The 26,852-nt window shown below is 40.3% G+C and overlaps 1 protein-coding gene across 9 annotated transcripts in view; it reads right to left on the bottom strand.

Annotated features, from left to right (window-relative positions):
* The window catches only part of MAGI1 (membrane associated guanylate kinase, WW and PDZ domain containing 1), a 629,340-nt gene that overhangs the window by 69,662 nt on the left and 532,826 nt on the right, over window positions 1-26,852 (bottom strand). For 5 of the 9 annotated variants that reach the window (XM_042979368.1, XM_042979367.1, XM_042979365.1 and 2 more), the window contains exons 7-12: window positions 22,628-22,666; window positions 17,130-17,187; window positions 14,908-15,014; window positions 12,056-12,148; window positions 6,635-6,817; window positions 5,207-5,827 (exon numbers count right to left, since the gene is read on the bottom strand). In XM_042979368.1, coding sequence (XP_042835302.1) covers window positions 5,207-5,827; window positions 6,635-6,817; window positions 12,056-12,148; window positions 14,908-15,014; window positions 17,130-17,187; window positions 22,628-22,666 — 1,101 coding nt within the window. The remainder of the gene's footprint in view (window positions 1-5,206; window positions 5,828-6,634; window positions 6,818-12,055; window positions 12,149-14,907; window positions 15,015-17,129; window positions 17,188-22,627; window positions 22,667-26,852) is intronic. The other 4 variants (XM_042979370.1, XM_042979366.1, XM_042979371.1 and 1 more) reach the window with 1 other exon arrangement.

Here is a 26,852-nt window from a genome sequence, read left to right on the forward strand (position 1 = left end):
GCTACGGAAGATCACCGAACCAGCCAGTTGGCCTAAAAAAGGTGACTCCCTCACAATGGGGTCTTTCTTTGACTTACTTGATTCTGACTGCTATGGGTCTTGGGGAACTTGATTGTGAAATACATTCCAGACATTGCTAATTATACTGTCTATAATAATCATAATGGTTTCCCTGGTGAATTATATTCTCTCAAAAGCTTTAAATGCACGTTTGCAGCTGCTCACCAGCAAGCCCATGATCCCCCAAGGACAGAAGGTCAGAAGGCAAACAAAGAGAATGACCAACTTAAAAAATGTGAACCTGGGGGCACCCGGTGGCTCAGCTGGTTAAGCGTCCAACTCTTGATTTTGGCTCAGGTCATGATCTCACACTTCTGGAGATGGATCCCCGCGTTAAGCTCTGCAGGGACAGTGTGGAGCCTGGTTGGGATTCTCTCCCTCCCTCTCGCTGCCCCTTCCCTGCACCCACCTCTCAAAAAAAAAACAAAACATTTTTTTAAAGTTGTGAATCTGGAGTTGTGAGCTGTGAATACCACACAGAGATTTAGCAAAAAGATGTCATGACCTGTGAGTACCATCACAGAAGATTAACAAAATCTGAGAACTCTAGAGCAGCAGCTAGGAGTGGTGGTAATTCCTTAAAACTTTAGTCGCATCTCTCAGGCTGAGAGTCTGATCAAAAGTGGGTAATTGTTAAAAAATGACACAATAGGCCCCAAATTGAGTCACTTATGCTGAGCCCTGGATCACCAAACTGAGACTTAATATTTACTTACAGTTTCAGCCTCTCCCAGGAATAAAATCTTACACCATACCATTTGGAATTACCTGGTTAGCATTGGTGAGGTCACCGGCCTGGTAGAGGCTGGCCTTCCCCTAAGGGAAGGTGATCCTACCACAACCGATCTGCTTTGTGCTAGTTTAACACCGCATCCTACTCTTTTCTGCATGTAAAAGCCTTCTATCCTGTAGAGCTTCCCAGAGCTCCTTTCTTTTGCTCGATGGGGTGCTCTCAGGAATCACTGAGAAAAGCCAGTTACAATCTTTAAAATTTACTCAGTTGAATTTTGGCTTTTAACACATCAAGGACATCATTTTGTGCATTAAGGTAGTAGGCCAAAAAGCATCACTCGGAAGAGGACTGGTTCAAAACATCCATTTTGTTGAACTGAGCGCTGAGTCTCAGGGCAGGAGTGGTAACGTGGTCAGAGGTGTAGAGAAGTAAGAGGGCAGGTGGAAGCAGAGAGGGGCTCCTGGCGCCCAGGTCAGCTGTCCTTTCGATACACACTTTCTCTCAAAAGCAAGACACACATTCTCCACTTTCATAAAGTATTGCCAAATCTCGTGAAACAGAGTATTCCGACTCAAACCAATATTACATCTTAAAGAATGTCCCACTTGCTAACCGGTGTGAATTAGCCAAATATACAAAATACACAAAGGTGCGCAGGTAGCCATGTTATATACAATACCCTTTTCTTAAAAATGCAAAAAAAAAAAAAAAAAAAAGAAAAGAAAGAAAGAAAAGAAAAGAAAAGAAAAGAAAAAAGAAAAAAGAAAAAAGAAAAGAAACCAAAAACCAACTTTTACAAGACAAATGATCTCTTGTAAATTAAAAAACCCACTAAGGGCACCTAGGTGGCTCAGATGGTTAAGCCTCCAACTCTTGGTTTCAGTTCAGGTCATGATCTCATGGTTCATGAGTTCGAGCCCCACCGGTGAGCTCTGTGCTGACAGCATGGAGCCTGCTTGGGATTCTCTCTCTCTTTCCCCTTCTCTCCCGTCCCCTGTGCACATGCACACACACACACACACACTCTCTCTCTAAATAAATAAATAAATAAACTTTAAAAAAAAACAACCCACTACTTTTTTTCAAAGTAGGCTCCACTCCCAACATGGGGCTGGAACTCAGGACCCTGAGATCGAGTCAGATCCTCTACCAACTGAGCCAACCAGGTGCCCCAAAACCCACGATATTCTTAAAAAAAAAAACCAGCAATCTCCTTCTAGCATAATTTTCCACACACCTAAAAAAAGTCTCTAGATTCACACTGGTGTCAGGCAACAGGCTATCTGAATGCAAATACTACATAAAGGTAAGATAAGTAAAGAGCATTCTCCTGACTGCACAGCAGAGGGCGAAGGAGGAAGGTAAGTGCCTTAGGAAGATGGGGAGCCAGGCCTAGGAAGAAGGCTGTGCCCATGAAGAGTGTGACTGATGGACCAGGAGACAAGGACCTATTTACAGAGAAGATACTTGTAAACAAATCGGTAAGGGTCCCAGCTGCCAGGGGATGTGGATGAACACCCCCAGCAATTCCACACCAGATCCAGGAAACTGTCCAGTCCCAGAAATCCACAAATGATATTCCAACCTCTGCTTGATTTCCAGCTTAGGGTGGAGGAGGGAAGACAAAAAAATACCAAAATCAAAAGGTACCCGATCTTGACAAGAAGAGACCTCAAAAATGAGCTCAGGAGATTAAGAATGAAAACAAATACAAATGTAGCTACTTCTGTCCCAAAGTAGAAAAGGCCAGTTGTTTAAAGCACAGAAAGCCTCATCCTCAAGATTTCAATCCCTAAGACTCACAAGAATCATGAGTTTATCAATCTGCTTTACTAGGAGTTTGGCAGAAATGAGACTCATTAGAAAGAATCCGTGAAGTGGCCATTAACTTTCTCATTTAACCTAGAAGCTGCCTTTGTGGCTTCACCAAACCTTCTCGTTGACACCCTCACCATACAGGAGTGATGACTAAAATGTTGGCCCCTGTTCAAATAACTAACGTATGGCAGAAACAAATATATTTATATGCTTTCTAGAAAGATTAATAGTAGCTAGTGCTAGCCTGCCAAATGCAGATGTACAAACTTTCTATCCAAAACATAAATCAAACACAAGGCATATGGTGTATTTTAAAGACTGCTGATGTGAGACTGATTTTAAATTACTCAGATTCCGGAATAAACTATGGAGATGTTCACTAATGTGGCAATATATTCTGGATCTTTCCACATTAATTTAAGTTTATATGATGTAATAGCATTAACAAAAAGAAGGTCTTAGAAATGAAGAAGAGAAAATGCAAGCATATGTGAAATCCAGGGGTAGGTTTCTATCATCAGTTGTTTGCTAGTTTGGGCATATTCATTACAGTATGGTTCCGGTGAATGTAGTAAGTTAGAGGGTGTAATGAGGCACTATTTTTTGGTTTCCTTCAAGTGAATCTAATAAAAAAGAAAAACTGAACACACTGAAAAATGACATGAAGGAGCAAATAAATTAGGCAGCAGAGCAGGGTGGTTTGTGGCCATCAAATGAGCAGTGGCTAAGTCAAAAATGGCCCAGATGGACCAAGAACTATTTAAGTTTTCAAGCTGCTGGCCACAAAAATCAGCAATTATGGAAAAACCCATGTTATTCGGAGTTAAGCAGGGCAGAGTGTTGAAATGGAAACCCCAGATTTGAGGTGAACCCCTCAGTCATAGTAGAGCATGGCACCTGCCTACCTTTCAGGGACATGGTACAAGTGAGATGAGAGGCAGGGGCCAATATTAAAAGTGCTTTGTAAATTGCCAGCTTATCCACAAGTGTCAGGTATCATCATCAACACCATCACCACCACCACCAACAACAACCATCAACCATCACCACCATCACCACCAATATCAACACCACCACCATCATGATCATTCTTAATCTCAAGTCACTTTCTCCTACATCTCGGTCACTGTTGAAAAAACTGATCTGTGCAGTCAAGTGATCAAGGTACAAGAAGAGACTTCAAAAGGATGTTGCTGAAGATAACTGGTTAAAAGTTAAATCTGCACAATGGCTATTGTAGCTGTTTAAGATGTGTTAGCTGAGCATTTCAGTTCACACAGACAATTGCTCTGAATTTTGGATTTCTTTCCAGTGACCCCAGTCATTCTGACCACAGAACGTACAACGTCATGAGATGAGAACACAGTCGCCGTGACACAAAGGAGTTCCTCTGCTTCAATGGAACCAAAAGGAAATAAATGTCTAGCTCTTGATCTCTTTTCAGACAATCAAAATATGCTGTCCATGAAACAGATCATGTTGGCAAAGACTGAAGGAACAACCATTCTCAGGCCCACTGTGTGAAGTGATCAATCAACACTAGTCACGTACGCATATCCAGGGACAATACATTTCATCCATGTAAAAAATACTTCTCACTGCGAGTTCCTGAGAGTTCTGGTGGGGCAGGATTAAGGGGTGCAGGCAGGGGAGAGGAAATCTAGGTCTCAAGATTTAGAGTACCCCACTTCTCTGAGATCCTACCACTTCATGAAGATGTGGGTATGTTGAGGTATGTTTTTCATTATGATCCTGGAGCTATTGTTCCTGTCAAATGTAAGTAATCACATACCCATTCACTCATTCAATATTTTTTTCATTTATGAAAGCATACAACTGTCAACATGCAGACATGGGCCCTGCTTTATGGGTCTTATATTCTAGTGAAAAAGAGAGCAACAAAGAAAAATTAAATACATACATAAAACAATGACTTGTGTCATAATAATAATGATGTAATAAAGGCTAGGAAGAAATGGGACGCTGCAGTGAAGATTACAAGGAACTGAGAAGCTACTTTAAAAAAGTAACCTGAGAAACATTCGTCTAGGAGGAGACTTGAGTGAGACTGAGCTAGCCAAGTGAATAGCTGGGGCAAGAGCTTTCCAAGCAGTGGGAACAGGAAGTGCAAAGGCCCTGAGACAGCAAAGGCTTGTAGTACTAGAGCCTCTTCCGCAAAGAAGCCAGGTGGCTAGACTATAGTGACAAGGGGAGAGGAGTGTGAAATGAGGTTGGAACAGTGAGCGAGAGCCACGTTTTGCATGCAGGCTGTGCAGGCCAGGTTCAGGACACTTGAAGGATAGAGATTCTAAAATATTAATGTTTTTTTAAAAGCACAATGCAAATTACATTTCAAAGTATCATTTTGGCTACACAGGTATAACATAATATATAAACACAACCTTTATTCTATAGAGGCTACCATTTGGAAAAAACAGAAGGCAGTTTGAATACGCTTCCAAACGGGTAAATAAAAATGATCTTAAAGACTAGACATTTAAAAAGCCCCCAAAGCCACCTGGAGACTAGTAAGTGAAACAATGGATTCTGGGTTAAGAGAAAAAAAAAATCATAGAACAAAAGAAACCTACATACCTCCTCGTTGCACCAACAGTGTGACTTCACTTCCCTTTGGACATTCAATCAGCATATCCACAACTTGATTATGGGTCAGAGCCTGCACGTTCTTCTTATTAACTTCCACTATAAGATCCCCTTCTTTCAGGCCGCGGCACCTTGGACTGTCCACGATCTGTTTCACTCTTTGGCCACCGCCACCAGGACTGTCCGCGATAGTAAAACCAAAGCCCATTGGGCCTTTGACTATATGAACAGTTATGAGCTCTGGCTGAGTGGCTATGGAGGAAGCCAAAGAGACAGTGTCATTGGGGTAACCATGGGAACCGTTTGAAGCCACATCAGCAGGGCTGCTTGGCCTGGCATCCTTCATGCCATTGACTTTGCCTGTTTTACTGCTGTGACTAGCCGGCGAATCATAGGTCTCTTGCCCATTCACAATAATTGGTTCTTTATCCAAAATGGCTACCGAAGTCACTAAACTTGTATTGGGGTCATCTGGGTCAAAAGGCAACGGGTAACCTCGGCAGAGTTCAAGGTCCACGCTGGCACCAATGGGAATGGACTGGAAGATTTTCACAACTTGCGCATGTGTGTGTCCCAAAACACAGGTGTCATTCACGCTGACAATGACATCTCCTGCAAAAGGTAAGAGTTTGGGGGTTAAAAAGAAAGTAGCCAAAACAAGTTTTATCAACATTATACTATGAAATTCTACCAAAAAGGAAGCTGAACGGAAACTGGATTTGGGGGTGGTATCATAGGGCACAAAGGGAAATGCTTCTATTACTTATTGTAACTGCTAACAAGGCATTCTTTCAGCATCCCCTGTCTGCCCTGCTAATGAGAATATAATATCATTGAAAGAACAGTGGGATTTCTTCTAAAAAAAATTCTCATTGCAGAAATCCAAGTTTAGACTTCTTCTATTCATACAGATCTAAATTTTTAGTAAATTACCACCTTACTGTATTTAATAGCACCCTAACAGTACCCCAAAGTTAAAATGGCTTCAAAGGTTTGCATCTATACCAGGGAATGCATTTATGTAGTGAGGAATCTTGCTTACTTACAGTGTTTTAAAAAAAAACATTTACTGGGGCCACTTGGGTGGCTCAGTCAGTTAAGCATCTCTTGGTTTCAGTTCAGGTCATGATCTCATGGTCCATGGGATCAAGCCCTGTATCAGGCTCTGTGCTCACAGTGCCAGAGCTTGCTTGGGATTCCCTCTCCCTCTCCATGGCCCTCCCCAGCTCGTGGGCTCTCTCTCTCTCTCTCTCTCTCTCTCTCTCTCTCTTTCTCTCAAAATAAACAAATAAACTTAAAAAAATACAAAAATAAAAAACATTTATAAAGTCACGAAATCATGATGTCGTTGGCCCCAGTTCAGGTGCCAGGTGGCAGTCACACCACACAGGGAATGCTAGGGGCCTGTGGTGCCTCTACCTGTTTCCATCTTGCCATCCAATGCCGCAGGACCATCCAGGACCAAGCTCTTGATCTGCAGAAACTCATCAGGTTCATCACCTCCAACAACTGTGAAGCCAAAGCCACGACTGCTTTTCCGCAGCTTCGTGTGAATAAACTTGCCTTTCAACTCAGAAGGGTTTCGTGTAAAAAAGGGTTTGCCTGGATGAAAATAAGAAAAGTATAAGGAACGTCACTATGCATGAAAAGGTGAATTAAATAAGAAACGACACAACTTATGGATGGCTCTCCAAGCTCCTGTGCCTGAGGGGTCTTAGGAAATTCCTCTCTTGACTGCAGTAATAAGGTGGTGTTTCCAGGCCCCTCTGTTTAAGAAGGGGGATATGGTACCTACAGTATGTCAGCATGAAGTTCTCAAAGAAAATACAAGAGAAAAATGAGCATCATCTGAAACACTTCTTGGTTTCAGTTCATGTAGTTTCACGGCAATTGAGCTGCCATGAGGTCCTTCACAGAAGATAAAATGGGTCTGTGTTTTGTGTTCTCTGTGTTGTTACGGTTTCTAATTTGCAATACAACTTCCAACGTATTGCCTCAGGCTTGGCTTCTACTTGTGAAACCAATTCAGTGAAAACTTTAGTTTCTAATCAAACAGAAAACACATTCTGAAAATATATAGAGGATGCCAGGAAACATACGGTCCCAAAGAATAATGATAAAAATGTAATTTGCTACTTTCAAAATTAGAAGAGTCATAACTTCACCTTGAATTGAGTTTCAAATGTGTCATTTTTCCTGTATGTTTTTGTCTTTTAACAATTTGTAAAATAGCCTGGACATGCCTCCTAATAAAATTTATTGTTTAAAAAAGTTTAGGACGTGTGGCTTAGAAGATTTTCTTAAAATACAAAACATCTAAACGAAATAGTTACTAACAAAAGCCAAACTGCTCCAAATTCAGTTGTCCTGTTTAAAATCAATTAATAGGGGCACTTATTTCAGCTCAGGTCACAATCTCACATTTAGCGGGATCAAGCCCCATGCTGGGCTCTGCACTGACAGTGTGGAGCCTGCTTGGGATTCTCTCTCTCCCTCTCTCTCTGCCTCTCCCCCATGACCTCTCTCAAAATAAATACATAAATTTAAAAAAAAACTGAAATAAAATAAATTAACAGCTATATAGCTAAAGAACTACCAAACATGCTCCCTATGGTTTTCTTGTTTTCTTGATAATATTCACAATAACAGTTTGTACACAAACCAAAAATTTTAAAGTCAGTATTGTTAGGAATTTCTCCACAATTGAGAAACTTCCCAGAATTTCTCTAGTTATCCCAAACAGTAGACAGCATTTCAGGTTTAGACTTTTTAAACTCTCCTGATTAGGGGCTCCTAATAGAGCTCAGTAGAGCGTGCGACTCTTGATGTCGGGGTTATAAGTTCGTGCCCCACGTTAGGTGTAGAGATTACTTAAAAACAAAATCTTACAAACAAAAAAAAAACCCTCTCCTAATTATAATTCATATTCCCTTCTCTCCTGCTTGCCACAGCTTCCTCATCTTCTATCCAAAGTGTTATCAAAACAAAAACAAAACACCCAGGAGAAGAAGTCTCCATAGACCCCTACACCCAAGTGTGGCACCCAGAAAGGAAGTTATTTTTGGTTAGCTATAGCTAAAAGGCCTTTTTCAAAAAGTCTCTGGGCACACATACAATTTTTAATTGCATATTTCAAAAGTTCCCGGCTCTTAAAAAGGACTCTTTTAAATTACTAGAGTCATCGTCCTGCTCATGAAGCTCCCCCTTTGCAAGGCTGGTTGGAAGCTTCATCAACTACAGACTCGTCACGGCGGCTAACGAAAGGCAAGGCTGAAGCATTCGCCATGCACAGTCGTCCGCCACAGCATCAGAAAGGTGGTTTCAAGTGCACTTGGGGCTTGTGGGGAGACAGCTGCCATGGCAATTATCAGATGGAAAACCGAGGCCAGGGGTGTGTGCGAATAGCCTACATCCTTAAGGCAGAGGCAGCTAGGGAGTTGGGATGGCGTGAAAGGAAACACATTTCGGTTATGCAGAGACAGCAGTGGCCGTCACCTTCTCAGTGAGGCTCTGTCTGGTCATCTTCTTAAAAACTGTAACACCTCCTCCACCATTGCCAATCCCCCTTTCCTGCTTGTTTTCTGTCCCTAGTATTTATCACCATCCAACAAAGTATGCGTCTTAGATATGTATAGGTTTGGTGATTTGTCTGATTCTCTCCCACCCCTTCACTTCATGTGCTCCAAAAGTTTGTGCTGAATAAACGAATCACTGAACAACAGCACAAAGAAATGAGATTCAACGTGTCTTTGAGAAGGTGGGAAGACGTGGTTGGGTGTTTAAGCTTCTCACCCTCATTATAGGCAAAGTTAGAAAATGTGAAAATGTGCCTGGCAGTTTAACTGAATGAATTTTTTAAAAAGCCATTAGCATATTTTGAACTTAGAATGTTTTCAACTTAATGGAGACAGGAACAGAGCTTTGAAATTACACCGATGACTTCCTTTTTTTAGCGCTTAACTAGGGAAGATCACAGGGCTTCACATTCATGGACATTTGATTATGTTTTATGAATGGTTGGGTCATGAGCTAACATAGCTTTGGAAAAGAAGCACTTTCTACCCACAAGCAGTGGGACTGGAGCTCTCTGCTGCAGCCCTGTGGTAAATGTAATTTTCCAAGAGATCCTAGTCTGCTGACTTATACAGCTGCACGATCTTGTTATGTATGAGAATCACCTGGGTAGCTCTTTTTTTTTTTTTTTTAAAGGTACTCATTTTAGAGTTGCCTGAGTGGCTCAGTTGGTTAAGCTCCCAACTCTTGATCTTGGCTCAGGTCGTGACCTCACAGTTTGTGAGTTCAAGCCCCATGTTGGGGTTTTCTGTGCTGACAGCACGGAGCCTGCTTGGGATTCTGTCTCTCCCTCTCTCTGTCCTTTCCCTGCTTATGTTCTCTCTCTCTCTCTCTCTCTCTCTCTCTCAAAATAAATACATAAATTAAAAATAAATAAATAAATAAATAAATAAATAAAGGTACTCCTGTCTAGGGCTTATGCTAGACCTATTTAATCAGGATCTTTGGAGTCTTGTCCCCAAATTCTGCTCTTCAATAGCCCTAAGGAGTTTGCTTTTCTGACAGGTTGGCACAATTTTTTAGCATGTGTCTGAACACCCTAGGCCAGTGATGTCCAATAGCAATTTCTATGACAAGACAATGCTTTATATCTGCACTGTCCAATATGGCAGTCACTAATCACACATAGCTCTTGAGCCCTTGATATGCAGCTAGGGGAACTGAGGGACTAAATTTTTATTTTATTTACTTAAAAAATTTTTTTTAACGTTTATTCACTTCTGAGAGACAGAGAGAGACAGAGCATTAGTGGGGGACGGGCAGAGAGAAAGGGAGACACAGAATGTGAAGCAGGCTAAAGGCTCTGAGCTGTCAGCACAGAGCCTGACACGGGGCTCAAACCCACAAATCATGAGTTCATCACCTGAGCCGAAGTCATGCACCCAAATGACTGAGCCACCCGGTACCTCTTTATTGTTTTTTAATTGTAATCAATTTAAATGTCAACACGTAGCCATTGGCATCTGTATTGGTTGGCCACATTTAGACTACACAGTGGTGTCCCCGCACATACAAGACAAGAAACAAATGAACAAAAAAGGTTTTAGCCAGAAATTTAACTGTTCCTAATGACACTTAGGATTCAAATCGAGTGCTCTAGTACTTACTGGCTGTGTGGCGTGGGCCAAGTCACCAATGCTCTCTCTGCCTAAGTGTTACAGGTGCAAATGGAGGTAATGACAGTACCAACCTCCTTATTCATGATACTCGTAAGGAAAAACCATAGCAGACAGAAGGTATGTAGGGAGGTACCCGGTAAATAAAAACAGCCCACTAAAGGTGAGTTGTAATTTTGAAAGCAGTGGTGGTGGGGTGGGTGCAGTGGAGGGATGGCTGCAGAAATCTCTCTCGAAGCCTCAACTGGAATTGGAGAATTTTCCTAAGAGCAACTCTCTTCAACGTTACCATCTGCTGGAATTAGAAGTGTACCCTTGATCAGAGGAAAGTTTCGTTGGGCAGTGAACTTAGCAAAGCAACACCAATACCAGTCTAACCAAGGTAGCTACACATTCTTCCTGAGAGTCCTAGCAGGATGCTAGAACAGGACACTTAACCAGCAGGCAGGGAAATAAGGCCACATGAGGTTGCAGAAGGAATTTTCTATTTAAAAAATACAGAGGAAGCCACAATCGCATTGATATTAGTGTTATTATCTGCTATGTTCTATCTTTATTAAAACCATTAGGACCATAAAAATGTACACCCACGCCAGGAGAAATTATTTTACATAAACTGGTATTATTACCAATCTCATGATGCTATCAGCTTTCCAGGGAAGCAACTTCTTTCTCATGAAAATTATAATGGAGGAACGAAAATCAGAGAAAAGAGTTTTTCTACTTGTCTTTTTAAATCTAACGCAACGATACCTCTTTAAAAATGTACAGAGAACGAAGACAAACCTTAGTCTTTTTAATGGGTCTGTACCACAAACATTCCCCAACTCTATCAAATATAGTGCCTGTTCTATTTTTCTTATTTAAAGAAATTTAAAAAACAAAAACAAACAAAAAACCCAATTCTTCTCTATCATTTAAGAGCAATCAGGCCTGAAAGGAGTAAGATTCTGGAGATACCAATTTTTAAAAATGAACGTCTCTAGGGGCTCCTACTATCTGTGAGCATAAATAAGTGAGACCCAACGAAACATTGTAAAATATGTGTAAATGCCAAACTACAGCAAGAATAGGAGATTCACATTTAGTATATAATAATATCAAATGGTTTCACATTTACAAGAAAATCTTAGTCAAAAGCAAATATGTTGACGTGAATCTTGGAATATCCTCAAGCTGACTCTTCAAGTTATCTTACTAAATACCAATAATAAATTTCTGTAGTCTCGAAATCAGTGATTTACAACCCTGGGATTTCTCCCCAGGGGCATCTGGCAACGACTGGGGCATTTTTAGTTGTCACAAGAGGGTAGAGACCATGGACGCCCCTAAACTTGGTCCAATGCACAGGACAGGCCCCACGCACAACAAAGAATTATTTGGCCCTAAGCGTCAAAGGTGCTGAGGCTGAGAAACCCTAATGGCAAGTGGTCATTATTTTCAGAGCACTGCAATTAGCTGAGCAAATTTACACACACACAAAGTTCTAGTTTTCTTGGCAAGTTTGATTAACAGTGTGTTTAGAATTTCTAACATCACCGTTTTCACCATCAAAGGAATGAATTGGCAATTGTGAGATTCTACTTTTTAAACTTCCTTTAAAAAATTAAATTTTTGATCTAAACGCTTCATCATCATAAAGACGCTTTACCCTGAAGTGGAGCTTCCCTGGCTGGCTCCGGATTGCTCGGGGGGTGGTTTGGAGTAACAGGAGGCACAAGAGATGGGTGATGTTCCGTCCATTCTGTGAGGAAAAGAAAGAGTACATTGTGTTTCCTTCAAATGGGAGTCACATTAACATTCTCTTAAAAGAAGATTCACCTTCTTAAGCATCCAACTATCCAAACTAATGAAACTAGACACAGAGAGCTTAGATGGAAAACAAACTGGTATCGGACCCCACTCTTTGTTAAGGATAAGATTCTCTCTCTCTCTCTTTCTCTCTCCCTCTGTGTGTGTGTGTGTGTGTGTGTGTGTCTCTGTGTGTCCCTCTCCCATCAGAGTTTTGAGGAAAGCTCATATCATATTGTGATATGAACAATAAAAACTTCAGTTCTCTGTGACCGGAGGGTCCAAAGAGAGACCAAGCAAAAAATATCAGGAAAGATATACAATCAACTGACGCCACCAGCCCGATGAGGGAAAACCGTCTCTAACACACTTGAGACATGAGCTGAGCTGCTGAGGTCTGGTCGTCTTGGATGACAATAAAGGTGATTTCAGCAGTTTGCTGAAGTGCTATCCTCTCCCATCTCCCAAACCCGAACGGGACTCATTACCAACATGCCTGCGTCCTGACTGTAGTCCTCCTCACCTTGGAGGCCCAGAAACAACGCGCTGTGAGTGACCCTTGAGATTTACACAGTCACCTTCCAGCTAATATATTCAACCGTATACCCCAGCCTTCAAACAGCACTTTCTCGCACTACAAAGTTTCACCAGTTGAGAAAAATATTTAAAAACACTTTTTTTTTAACTAGAAAAGAGATGAAGGTAGAAAGGAGAACTTTTTGATAGGTGCATACACACGAACACACAGACACACAGACACACACACACACACACACACACACACTCTATCTAAAATACAGTGTAGTGGTGCCTGGATGGCTAGCTCATAGAGCATGAGACTCTTGACCTCGGAATCACAAGTTCTAGGCCCATGTTGGACGTAGAGCTTACTTAAAAAAACAAAAACAGAAACAAAAGACAGTAAAATACAATCTATGGCAGTGTTTGGCCACCTGTGGCTTATAAGCCAAAGGGACCCTACTGTCCATTTTGATACAACTTTCAAGCCAAGGATGGTTTTTCCATCTTTACATGGTTGAAAAAATTAAAATGAGAAATACTTTGTAACACATGAAAATTACATCAAGTTCAAATATCCATCTTCATACATGACGTTTTATTGGAACACAGTCACATCTATTCATTTACACATTGTGTACGGGTCTTTTCATACTTCAAGGGCTGAGATGAACAGTTGTGATAGAGACCGGATGAATGGCAAAGGCTAAAATGTCCTCTAGCTGGCCATTCACAGAAAAATCTGCCAACTTTCCCCCTATGACCTATATTTACTATGTTGAATATTATAATAAAAGTGTCATATTTGATCTTCATATATTTGATATTTGCATATTACATTGAGAGGGTATTGAGCAGTCATTTCATTTTATTTTTTTAAGTTTATTTATTGCAAGAGAGCCAGAGAGGGCACAAGTGGGGGAGAAGCAGAGAGAAAGGGAGAATCCCAAGCATACTCCTCACTGCCAGCACAGAGCCCGACGTGGGGCTCAAACTCACAAAAGTGTGAGGTCATGACCTGAGATGAAACCAAGAGTTGAACACTTAACCAACTGAGCCACCCAGGTGCCCCTGAGTATATCATTTTAAAAGGGTGCAATGAAAAACGAAAAAACCCTACAAATAACTAGATGGCTATTAATGAACAGATGTATTAATAAAAAACTGAATGAAGTAAGTTCATAAAATGGAAAATTATGCAGCCCTTAAAAATTACAGGGCAAATCTTTATTAACCAGCTTTGAAATATGTGCAAGAAATACATTTAAATGAGATCATCAGGTCCCAAAACTAATACATATACATATATATGCATATATATAACTTATATATATATACATATAAGTTATACACACACACACACACACACACACACACACACACACACACACCCCTATAAGTTACAATCCGATTTTTATTAAAATATGCATCTATGTACAGGGGCACCTGGGTGGCTCAGTCAGTTAAGCATCCGACTCTTGGTTTCAGCTCAGGTCATGATCTCATGGCTTTGTGGGTACAAGCCCTACAATGGGCTCTGTGCTGGCATCACAGAGCCTGCTTGGGATTCTCTCTCTCTCTCTCTCTCTCTCTCTCTCTCTCTCTCTCTCTCTCTCCCTCTCTAGCTGTCATTCCCCGACTTGTGCTGTCTCAGGCTCTCTCAAAACAAACAAACTTAAAATTTCAGCACAGTGTCTATCATTGAGAATGAGACAGGAGCAAGCAGGGGAGAATTTAATATTCTCCATTCTTGAACTGTCCATATTTTTATAAAGATCATGAATTAACTTATAGTTTTGGAAAAGCATTAAAAATTACCAGCTTTTTCTGATTCTTACATGTCATGTGCCTATAATTAGATAGTAACTCCTCCTAAGGGCTGAAAGCAGTATGAATTTAGACACCAGCTGGTATGTAAACATGCTGGGGCAACAGCAAGTTCTCCAGTACGATGACAGCTTCTTTCTAAATTAAAGTGGAGATCGGGGGGCCGTGGGCTAGGGCCCCCACTCGAGCTGTCTGGGTTCCGGGTGGAAGAGAAGCACTGTCATCTCCCCCCCGCCCCCGCAGGACACCAAGTCCACGGCACGGCAGAAGGACAGGAACATCAAGGCCAGTTCTGACCACACGGGGGTGTCAGCGCCCAGGCTTTGCCCCAAGCTCCTCTGCCCAACACATCAAGGGAAAGCCAACCTTCTGGCTGCGGCTGCGGCTGCGGCTGCGGCTGCGGCTGCTCCAGCTGCTTCTTCCGTTTGGCTTCTAGAACCGGGTTCTCATATTGTGTCTTCCTGTTGATGTGGCTGGAGCAGGAGGCAGACAATATTTGGTTAGAAAACAGTTCATCCCACAAGCAAAATGCCAGTCTGCCAAGTCCCTTGCTTAGCACTGAGCAAAGCAGGTGGTCTCAGATGCTGCCCAGCACATGTCAAAACGGGCAATGAGGAAGAGGAAAAAGAAATGAATGCTTTCCATATAGTGACTGCTTATAGAGGCTATCAGCTTTTCCCGCATTTTATTTTAAAATCTTCAATAAATGATAAGAGGCAGGTCCTACTGATATTCACATTGAATGGAGAGGGAAAGTAAATTTCTGAGCAATTACTAACTCACCTAACAGAACGTGGCTAGTAAACAGTAAAGAGGCAAGGAAGCTCAGGTCTGTCTGCTTTCAAATCGCAGGATTTTAACCACTGACTCTTCCAAATGTCCAAGGAAGCACCTGACTCAGGGAGGTGCTTCAATTCAAGGAAAAGTGGATTGTGGAATTATTAAAAATGAGATTAAAGTACAGACAGGACGCAGTCTATAACATGCAATGCCAGAACTGCTTGTGGCTTCCTATGACAGTTCAGAGAAGCCTCAGCACTCAAAGTTAAAAGAAGGGCTCTCCCAACATCTGCCAACTATTTTCATCAGTGGACACGGAATCAGGATTAAAAGTATGAGCCTCAGGCAAAAAAACTCCAAATGCAGCTAACCTAAGCAAATGTGATGCGTTCAAAGTGACAAAGACCTAGATACGCCAGACGGTTCCAAAACTAATAAGGCCATGGAACAAAAATACATACATACATGTACATGCATGGGTTTTTTTTGCCATGGCCTTAGTGTATATACACATATTTTACACAAATATACGTACACACAAGCATACATACACTTAGTGTTTTGTTTTTGTTTTGTTTTGTTTTATCGAAAATCATACTTGATTAGAAGTTTGGGAACGGACCTATTATGTAATTACAGTATTCAGAACTCAAAATATTTCTTAAAGGCGGGCTGGTCAAACAGGGTGGATAGACTAACCACCTTTAGATGATCCGCAGGGCACACAGAGGAGCTTTATTTTGTGAGGGTCAGAGAAACAACAATGCCCTTCTAATGGCCCAAATCACCAAATCCTTTGTTACATAGAGTTGGCCATGTGAGGACTGGCCAATGACACTTGCTATATTGAACTCATACTTTTTTATGATAAGATGCGGAGCATTTTACAATCTGACAATTTGTATCATATACTCTTATCACCAGGCCATTATACAGATGAATTTTCATTGCCAGGAGCACGAGAGACAGAAAGCTTGCCAGCTGTCTTTAGGGCACCAGGCGGGATTACGACGATGGAATATTTCTATGTCATTTGTTTCTCTCGAAGCCTCTTTTATCAGTGATTTCTCCACTTTCTCAGGAAATGATACATAGCACATGTGCTTCAATGTTTCATCTCTTGGGTTTCTTTTCTTTCAGGATTATCCTAACAAGACGGAGTATGTGCCCAATGCCAGAACAAGATATATACCACACAGGACATGAGGAGGGTTTGAGAGTCTTAAAGATGGAAAATAGGAGCTATGTCTATGGTCCTCAGGCAGAGGAGAGGCAAAGAAGCATACAAAGTCTTACAGCTTGGGCCAGTTCTCAATTATCTTCTCAATTCTGGTGACATTTCATACATTACTAAGACATGTCTAACCCTTCTGGAAAGTCTGCATGAATAAATAAGTAATTACTGAAAAGTTCAGGCCTGAGCAGGGCAAAAAGTAGGCAAACATATTCTCCTCCAGAAGATAACCCCTACTCACCTGCTCCAGTGAGTCTTAGCTTTTCTCATTCATTCATTCATTCATTCACTCAACTAATACTTATCAAGAAGGGGGCATATGCCAGGCCTGTGTTGGGTCCCGGTAAAATACTGGTAAACAAAAGGAATTGATCCTGTCCTTTTAGCATTTACTGTCTTCAGATTCACTGAATATTTTCTCATTCATTAAAATATGCATACATATTTTCATTACAAATTATGTTGTTGTTGCTAACAGTTTGTACCTTATAATGATGGCCAACTCTGTTCAGCATAAACGTACATAATTATTATAGAGGAGTACAAACCAAAATACGGGTTAACAGCCACTTACTCTACATAGTAGATACCATAGACAGGGTCTTCAATCTTTTCCCAACCAGCAGGTAGTTCTGAAAAATAAAAGAAGATTTAGAACAAGAAGACCATATTCTTGAAGAACCCAAGGATTCTTAACAACTAAGTGAGGGGGAAAAGAGAGAGACTCTTAAAAGTGCCTTAAATCCAGTTAAAACTGTGCATTCTAACAACAACAAAAAGCGAGCATTATATGTACCTATCAGTGTATTTTTCTACATGAGGAACAATTCTTTACTGATATTTTGCACAAGCTACTACAAGTTAATAAGTTAATAAAATGTAGTCCCAGATGCTTTTGTTCTAAATCAACTATTAAATTAGATTTTAATGGAGATATGGTTAAAATTTGCCTTGAATGCCTAGTTTGTATCTTAAATATTTATAATTTTCCCATTTTATTTCCAGACTACCTTACCACACAAACAAAAATGGACGAAAATTAACGTTTCTTTTCATTTTCAATATAATAGAGCTGCTTTTGCTCTCCCTGGAATAAAATAAAATTTGCATCTTATTTCCTCCTTGTTCCTAATTAAAATGCTACTGAGTAAGTAAAAATGCCCACGTGGAGTTGGGCTTTCTAATTGCCTGCATCTATCATTCAACTGCTGCGTTCAGACAGGCCTTTCGCCTACGAAAGCAGAAACACAGGTCCTGCCCTCTGAGAACACACTACTTGAGGGAGAAGATTTTATTCCTTTATTGTGGTGCTGTAAAATGGCCCTGGCAGATTTACGTGCCTTTCTGAAAACTCAACTGTGCTCTACTGGACTTCTCTCCGTAAGGTTTCATATCAAAAGCTGGAACTTTATTAGCTTCCTAGTAGTGAGTTCTGCCACAACAAGAATCTACTGTGAAAAAGCCCCATTGCACCAGATAATTAGACTTGGTGAAAGAAGTAACCAGGTTGTGTTTTGTGTCATTAAACAATTCTTTCAAGCAGAGCAGCAATTACTCAACTTCATTTCAAAGCCACTCTCACACACACACACAGTTAAGGCAAGCTTGGGTAACACCACGCTCCAACGTGAATCATTATTCCTGGAAGTCAGCTATGAAGACCAACTTGAATGGAATATTATAAACGCTTGGAACGTCACCTATTTGGAAACACTAAATTCTTTTTCTTTTTTTAATTCGAGGAATCACGTGGTCACCACTCTTCTCAAAGAAGGATTCTTTCATCCAGGCATAGGGCTGACATGTGCCATCAACAGTCCTGCGCTGAAACAGAGTCACACGCGTGCACCCGAACACACACGCTAATTACTCAAAGTTTATGTTTTGCTAAGATCTGGCTGCATATCAAGAGACATTAATTTCATGGGTTTTGCTCCACATGTTATCTATTTGCAAACAAAGAGACAGGTTTTCCCCCTTTTTCTTCTCAAAAAATTTTTTTAAACGCTTAGCAGGTTTTGAAGAAGTCGTTGAATTCCAGGAGACACAAGCTACTAAAATGCAAGACAGGTCCAATTTGCAGATGTTGATGCAACTTGGCATTTTTATACGCCCAGTCTTACGAACTGATGCAAATCAAATGCCTGGGAAATGGTTTCCCCTTACAAAGCTGGAAATTACCATTTAAATGAAAATGAACGAGGAAAATCTTTCCAAGGAGTTGAGAAATCGAAGATTAAAAAAAATGCAGATTGGGGCACAGCCTCATGTTTGCTCTGGAATGGGGGCAGAGGAGGGGGTAAGTGTGAAATTTGATGTTTCACTGAACCAAATCCTTTTCGGAATTTGCACCCTTGAATATTCGGCCTGATTATCTTCAGATAAAATGGGAAATACTAAGAATTTAACTCGTTGGTACACTTATCAGGATGAGCACTGCGTAATGTATAGAATTACTGAATCACTGTAATGTACATTGGAACTAACAGTATGCTGTATGTTAACTCATTCAGTTATTAATTTGTCAAACATGTGGAGAGTGTCCACTTCTGCTCGAGGGTGTGGTAGGCACCAGGGACACATATGTAATTATAAGTGCACAATTATGCAGATAATTCAAACACCATACTGTTCGTGCTCTGATAGAGGTCTAAAGAGGGTACGAAAAAAAAAAAGCCACCTCTGACCTTTGTCCTGTTGTCAACAACTTATACTCTAGAGGTGAGAAATGTGGCAGATCAAGTGATATTCCTGGACATTTGTAAATTTAAACACATCTCCTGGAACAGATTAGCAAATTCCAGAAATTTTCTAGTTTTCTAAGCTAAAAGCTCATTTTCAGTTGAAAAGATAGATTTCTCACTTCCAATGTGGTAATTAACTTAATAATAGGAATTAGTTTCCTAATGCTTAAAATAGAAATGGGTCATCGATTTAAAAAAGGAAGATGTTTGTCCTCAAATTTGTCTTTTGTATCTAAAAAACTAAGAATGGCAGAAAATGCCAAAGCCCCCAAAATAATGACATTCCATTTTTTTTTTTTTACTAAACACTCTGATGTTGCCCGAAGAGTCAGCCCCTATGTCTCAAAACTGTTGGACATCAAACCAGAATATACAACCTGTCACAGGTACTTTAAGCAGCTAAGACCCTTTGGGCTTGCCCAGGTGGGGGGCTGAACCTTATCTCTACCCCTTCATAGATCTGGCACTGGGCTAGTTACTTAATGTCTTAGAACCACATCTTTCACTGGGATTTACTTCAAGGTCAACTACGGATTAAACAAGGATGCCTAAAAACCATTTCACACAGCACCTGGCACGTAGGCTCAACAAATGGCAATGTTCTAGGAAAGCAGAAAAGGAACAGAACAGATTTATACAGCCTGCTTGTTTCCTAGCCCTGCCTTGAAAAATCTCATACAGTATTAATTGTCACCACAGAAGCAAATAGGAAGCAGCCAAACATTCTAAGTTCTTTTCAAGAGATTTGTCAACACACAGATTGAAAAGTCGTGCTCAGAGTCACAGACAGATTTCAAAACTGTGACCTAGCCTGGGTGGGGAAGGAACCTCATTTCCTTGTCTCTACCTCTCCTAGTTGGTTTCAGCACATAAATACCCTAAAATTCCAAAAGGAGGTTCTGCAAGTACTTTTCAATTCTGGGAAGTTGTCTGCAGAGGCTGTGATAAATTCTGCAGACCAGAAGTGCATAATGTAGCTACTGACCCAGCTCACCCAACAGAGATCAGAAATGACAACTCTATAATCACGTGATCTGTGTTCCACACCCAAGCCAACCGTCCCCTACCTCTCAGAGGCAGATCACAGACAGGGTTTCCTTGCCTTGAACATGTAGAATCCCAATGTTCACTGAAAACCTGAGAGATGCTACTATTTGAAATTAGGACCCTCTTGTTAAGAAAATGGGCAGTGAGCTTGTCAACAGAATATGGAATGAATGCAAGAGAAAAGTGTGTGTGTGTGTGTGTGTGTGTGTGTGTGTGTACGTACACCCACTAACACTACTCTTTACACAGTGGATATGTGCAGGCAAAAATCCAGAGTCCTATCTCCACCTAGAAAGACATATTTGGGTCATTTCTACAGTATATACATTCCTCCCCTGACCCGTACTAAAGGTAAAAAAAAAAAATGCCATAGGAGGATTAAAAAGTCCAACAGGTGACAATTAGTTAATAAATAATGAAACTAGTAAACCTAACAATATGTGCTGATCACAGGGACAGATATTAAGACCTTATCATTAGGTTTCCTACAAACACCATGGGAGCTCCTCCTTCAGCCTGTCTTTACAGAAAAGGAAAGCAAAGCTAAGAGAAGGTGAGTAGAGTAGCTTGCCCAAGGCCACACAGCCAGTAAACAGGGGAGCTTGGATAAGAAGCCAGGCAGTCTGATCTGCCCCCACAGACTGTCCCACCATGTTACCAAACCATCTCCCAAATAATGCCTATGACCATGAGAGATGATACTATGCAGGCATTAACACTTATGTTTTCAATCTTCAACAGCATAGGCAAGTTCCCACAATATTATAGTTACAAGGGAAAAAGTATAGAAACTTCTTTCCTAAAAGTGTCAATATTCGAACTTCCATGGAAGCAGAAAAGATTGTGCCCCCGTGCGCAATTCTGTTATCTCCACCTGGCACCCATGAACAGCAGGGGTCACTCACACATATCAATCACCAGCAAGAGTGATTTAAAGTGGCTCAGCAAATGATTAAGGCACTCATTCTGTGTCTCAAAAACCTAGTTCGGTCTTCTTCAATTACTTTCATATTACCGATCAATTTTTTCTGATAAAGTTAAGTTTTAAATTGTTCTATCACACAGGATGAGCCTCCAGCCCTTCCTACCACAGTCACAACAAGGACAACTTATTAAACGTCTTGAAAGATAAGTTCCATTCAGTAGTTATCGACCAATGCTGGCATGTCCATCAGTTACAACAGCAACGTTCCAAACAGGAAGAAAAACAGAGCTAAATTCCATTGGATTACAACTCCAGTCAACCACAATTGATTATTATATAACAAACACAAACAAAATCAAATGAAAACAATAATCTGCTGTTATTAAGTATTTACATTTTCAGTTCCTAAGGCAATCTCAAAAATCTCAGGCTGATGCAGCAATCTAAGGAGAGTTCTGTTCATACTGATGTTAATCATCTATTTAAAAAATATACGATGGCCAATGTTCAATAAACCAAGGCTTTTATGTGCACTTTAGCTGAAACGTGTGCTTTCCACCCTATCCTTCAGTAGATGCATCAGACAGAAGGCAAACTAACTTTAATATTGTTCAAAGCTGAACATAAAACAGCATGGGATATAATTCAATATATTCCAACAGCAAAGATAAAAAAGTTTGGCATTATCTGCTAATGTAAATTATTTCTAGACTGCAAGAGCTAGACAAGTCAAGACTTGGTTTATACACTGATACACACACTCTAAGCTTATATGTCACATATAAGCTCAGCATCTGGTTTTCCAGCCATTCACTCCAGTAACAAAGCCAACAAGTGGCTGGTGACTTACTAACACAAGACTAAGACTATTATTAACTATTTGGTTAATGATGAGAATTACTGTATTGCTATTACTCCTACAAAGTCCCTTCATTAGTTGGTGGGTTTTTATTTTTGTTTTGCTTTGCTTTTTTTGCGTGACCCCTGTAGATAACCGCCCACAGCAAACAATGAAGGAAACGAGGCTGGTGTAGGGTTATAGGAGAGTTCAAGGGACACGGCAAGCATCTATCCCTTAGTCTTTTCCTAATCCTCAAGTTGCAAGACTTCCTAGGACCAATGTGCTGACTCTCATTCCAGTCTCAATTCACTCAGACTTTCTCTTTGTAGACACAACTTATTACAACTCTGCGTGATGCCTGCGAGTCAGACTCGAGGGTTGTAAGATTGACCTTTCACGGGCAAGCTGGAATGAAAATCATAATTGAAGAAGGGCAGACTAAGGAAACGGAAGGATTAAGCAATTCACTGGAGACAAAACCATGCAGGGTAGGTCATGCAGCTGGGAGGGTTTACCTAGTTCACTGTCCAGCTCCTCGGTGTGGACCCCTTCTTCTCCAAAGGAGTAACAGGAATGAGACAGAAAAGAGAGAAAGAAAAATTCAGACACCAACACCAAGAAAGAAAACTTCCCTCAGAAAAACAGCAGCAAACATGTCACTTGGTTTTGTCCTTACCTGCATTGTGGCCTATTTCACTGGCTCAGCTAGTAAACCGGAGACTTCAGTGTAAATCACAAAATGGTAAGAGCTGATATTGGTAACATAATTATATGGCTCATTTCCTTGCATGTCGAAACGGTTTGATTGGTTGTAAAAGATGACAAATACCTTTGCGGTTTCAATGTTCTTAAGTGGGAAGTCACTTATTACACACCTCATTTCGGGCAAACAAAGCTGTTACCCCTTCCAATATTAGTCCTTCTAATCCTGCAGTAATGCTCTCATCACTGAGGCAATTATATTCACAGTTAAAGCACTACTGAGCTTAGAGGTAATAATGCTGCCTGAAAAGTGGAAGGTGGGGTCAATTTGAGAATGCGGGGAGTTAGAGATGAGTTATGTCAGGATGCTGCACATGACGAAAGCAGGCTTGAAGGCCGCCCTGAAACGAGGATGGGAAAGCACTGTTTACTTGGTATGAGATTTCGAAGTCAAACAGCCCAGAAATATTGCAGTGACAATGGTCACAGTAAGTCAGGAAGCAAAACCGGTCAGGATCTTCTCCATTCTTGACCCCCTCCTGCTATGAGTAAAACACTGCACTGTAACCAAGAAGAGAGCAGGGGACAGCACACAACAAACCATTTTACGCAGAAAGTCTCTCCAGCTACAGAACAGGTGGCTGTCTCCTCCACTGTATGCTCCACCAACACAGGGAGGAAGACTTATTTTCACCACTGTGAAATGCTCAGTGCCCAGTACAGTGTTTTGGTACATGGTAGGTACTAAATACTTCTAAATGGATGGACGGACGGATGGATGCATGGGTGACTCAATTGCTGACTTTAGTTCCCAACATGGTACTATATACCTTGTGAACTCTTGATTTAAAAGTGATTCTGCTGTCAACAGTAAGTTTTGATGCTAGCATCCAATTCATTTCTCCAGTGAGTATTTACTGAGAGACCTACCATGGGCCAGTCATTGGGCAAAGTGACAAATCATACATTCTTTTGGAGGAGGAGACAAATCCCAACCTTCCATAAATAAAACTTCCATATCTAAAACCTGTGATAATGTGTCTAAAGTACCACACATCACAGAATGACCCAATCATATCTGGGGGCAAGGTCACAGACAGAGTCCCTGACCTGTAACCTGAAGGATATGCCCGATGGAACAAAAAGACTTAAAGTGAAGAATGACTGAAATTTAAGCTCTATGACAGCAGGGCATTTTGATGGTTGTGTCCATTGATACATCTGAAGTTCCTAGGACACAATGGACATATAGGAAGCATTCAGTATCTCTCTGTAAAATGTAAGAGTATTCTAAGAAAGTGCTAGTGGGCATGAAGGGCAGAGTGGACAGGAGCAAGGGTGAGAAAAGCCAGAGGCCAAAGCACTTAGAACTTAGAAACCAGCTGTGGGGAGGGCTGAATATTGCACAGACAGAGAGCCACTGAACAGGGCTCGAGAGGGTGGTCACAGATAACACAATCACACTGACATTTTAAAAGAGTGCTCTGGGTCTAGTGTAAGGAGAGTAGGCAAGAGTGTGGGTGACAGAGGCATGTGACCTGGACTAGGATGCCACAGGCAACAAAGAAAATCGTGCATGGATTCCAGAGATACCTGAGAGGCAAAGTAAATTCAGAGGGTAGATGGGTTGAAATCAAGGTCAAGTAGTAGGTCAAGTGGGACTCACAGGTATACATGAATTTTACCCTCAACCGAGATAAAGAACACTTACAGAGGACCAGATTTTGGGGGGCAGAGATCCTTAGTTGGGTTTTATTCAGACTGCATTTGAAATCTCTTTCAGACAAAAAGCATTATCAACCAAGCATTTTTAAATATTGGCCTGGAGCTCAAAGGCAAGGTAGAAGGCTTCTAATTGAACTAGATATACAGAAACAACAAATGGAGTTATATACTAAAGATCAAAGTCCCAAGCCAGTTTCTTACTTTTTTGGAGTCAGAAAACAGAGTATATGAAAAATTTTACAATAACTATGAAGTGATATTGTTACAGACCATGTGCATATGGTCTCCAGAGAACAGAAATTGAATACAGGAACAATACTGTGACCAAAAACACTATTCTTCTTGGTGTCACGACATAAACAACAACACAAGGCAGATTTGTGTTAAATGGCAACAGCAAATGAAGGTGTGGGGACTGATAAATGTCAGAGTGGTAACATCTGGTTATATATTCACACTGTATATACAGACATACATATAATTTCTACTGGAAAAAGCATATATGAATCCTAAGTTGAAAGGATAAATGGATAACCTAATGGTATTTGGTATGAATACATACTTGTTCCAAAGGTAATAACATTAACACCAATGACAAGAATTCTAAGAATTAAAAATAACAGTTGACCATTCAATAGCACAGGGGTTGCGGGTACTGACTCTCCACAGTGAAAAAGTCTGTATATAACTTGTGAATTCCCCAAAACTTAACTACAAATAGTCTACTGTTGACTGAAAACCTTACCAATAATATAGTCGATAAGCACTTATTTTGCATAAGTATTTTATACTGTATTCTTACAATAGTACTTAATCTTTTCTTAATGTTTTTGGTATTTCAAGGCTATACATCATCTGTAAGGTGTTCAAATTGTCCAAGATCTCTAAAAATTTTTCTAGTATATTGAAAAAATCTGCATAAAAGTGGACCACTGCAGTTCAATCCTGTGTTGTTCAAGGCTGAACTGCAATAGATTCGGTAACAAAATCATTCAGTAATTCTACTCAACAGTTTTACTCCATTAAGTTTCTCCTGGTAAAAGCTATTGGAGTCTTCTATCATCTATAAAATTATAATAACAGGCATTTTTATATGTTCCCAGTATAATTATAATGGAGACCGCACTGAAGAGCCTATGGTAAAAGAAGTCCAAAATGCCTTCAAAATCATCCAGCATCAAATAAAGATTAAATTTTGTTCTCCGAAATTTTATGGTTGAATGTATTTTATGTTCTGATGTTTGAATATTGGTCACTTTCGTATTACACATTAAACATAATACTTGGATAATCAGGACAGTCCATTATCCCTTAAGCATGTAAAATAATGAGGCTGACTACACGTGTTCCATTCCTTCTTCAGCCACCAAAATCAGGGAAGCATCTCACTCAGGTCTCCTTAGTCAGAAGGATTTGTATTTCCACTTGGAGTCACTCCCATAAATATGAACACACAATTTTATGCTCATTTCATGGTATCTGCAATCCATGTAGAACAGAAAGATCTAGAAGTACAAGGTTTTTGGCAGCATTATAGTTCACTGGCTTACATTTGCAGGCAAACCTCAAGTTTATATAATTCTGCCCCATAGGACAAATTAATAAAGTTTCACTATCTTTCAGGAAAATATGTATTCCATAATTATACTACTAATTCAAATGCCAGAAATGAATAATGAGCAGCTAAACAAACCATTTCCCTTTTAATTCGTCCATGTCAAAAAGTAATTTTGGTACAACTTGGGACAGACTTCAGAGTACTGAAAAGGAAACATTTGTTCTAATTTTTTTCATTTTGGAAAAATAATCAGAAATCCCAAAGCCGTGAAATAAACGTTTTAAAATAGTAACTCTCTTAGCCAATTGATTCTTTTTCAAGATTAACAGGCAGAGTAGAGATAAGGGTAACACCTCGGGCTCTATCTTGGAAGCATACTTTTTAGATAATCAGAATATATTCTAAGTTACACAGAGATTCTGAAGAAGTCACGATCCGCTTTTCCTATGCCAAGTTATGCAATATGTAGAATTCAAGAAAATTTCTTGATTTTTTTTTTCCTCTAAGACTTTCCTAATATAGGATTAGGACCCCATAGATGAGTAACCAGAGCACCTTTGGTTTCTATATTCCTAGAGATTTTCTAGAGTTTTCTCCAAGGTCCTGAAGCCAGAGGTTATATTTTCATTGAAATAGTTTGTGTTAAAGTTCTGTTTAAAATGGAGATACTAGTATACATCTGCCTTCATGTGTAAACAAACTGTTCTTTTAAAACAATTCTGATTGCCCTCCAATTCTGATTGCTCTACAGTTTA

This window comes from Panthera tigris, chromosome A2 (genome assembly GCF_018350195.1).
Source record: "Panthera tigris isolate Pti1 chromosome A2, P.tigris_Pti1_mat1.1, whole genome shotgun sequence".
Taxonomy (NCBI): domain Eukaryota; kingdom Metazoa; phylum Chordata; class Mammalia; order Carnivora; family Felidae; genus Panthera; species Panthera tigris.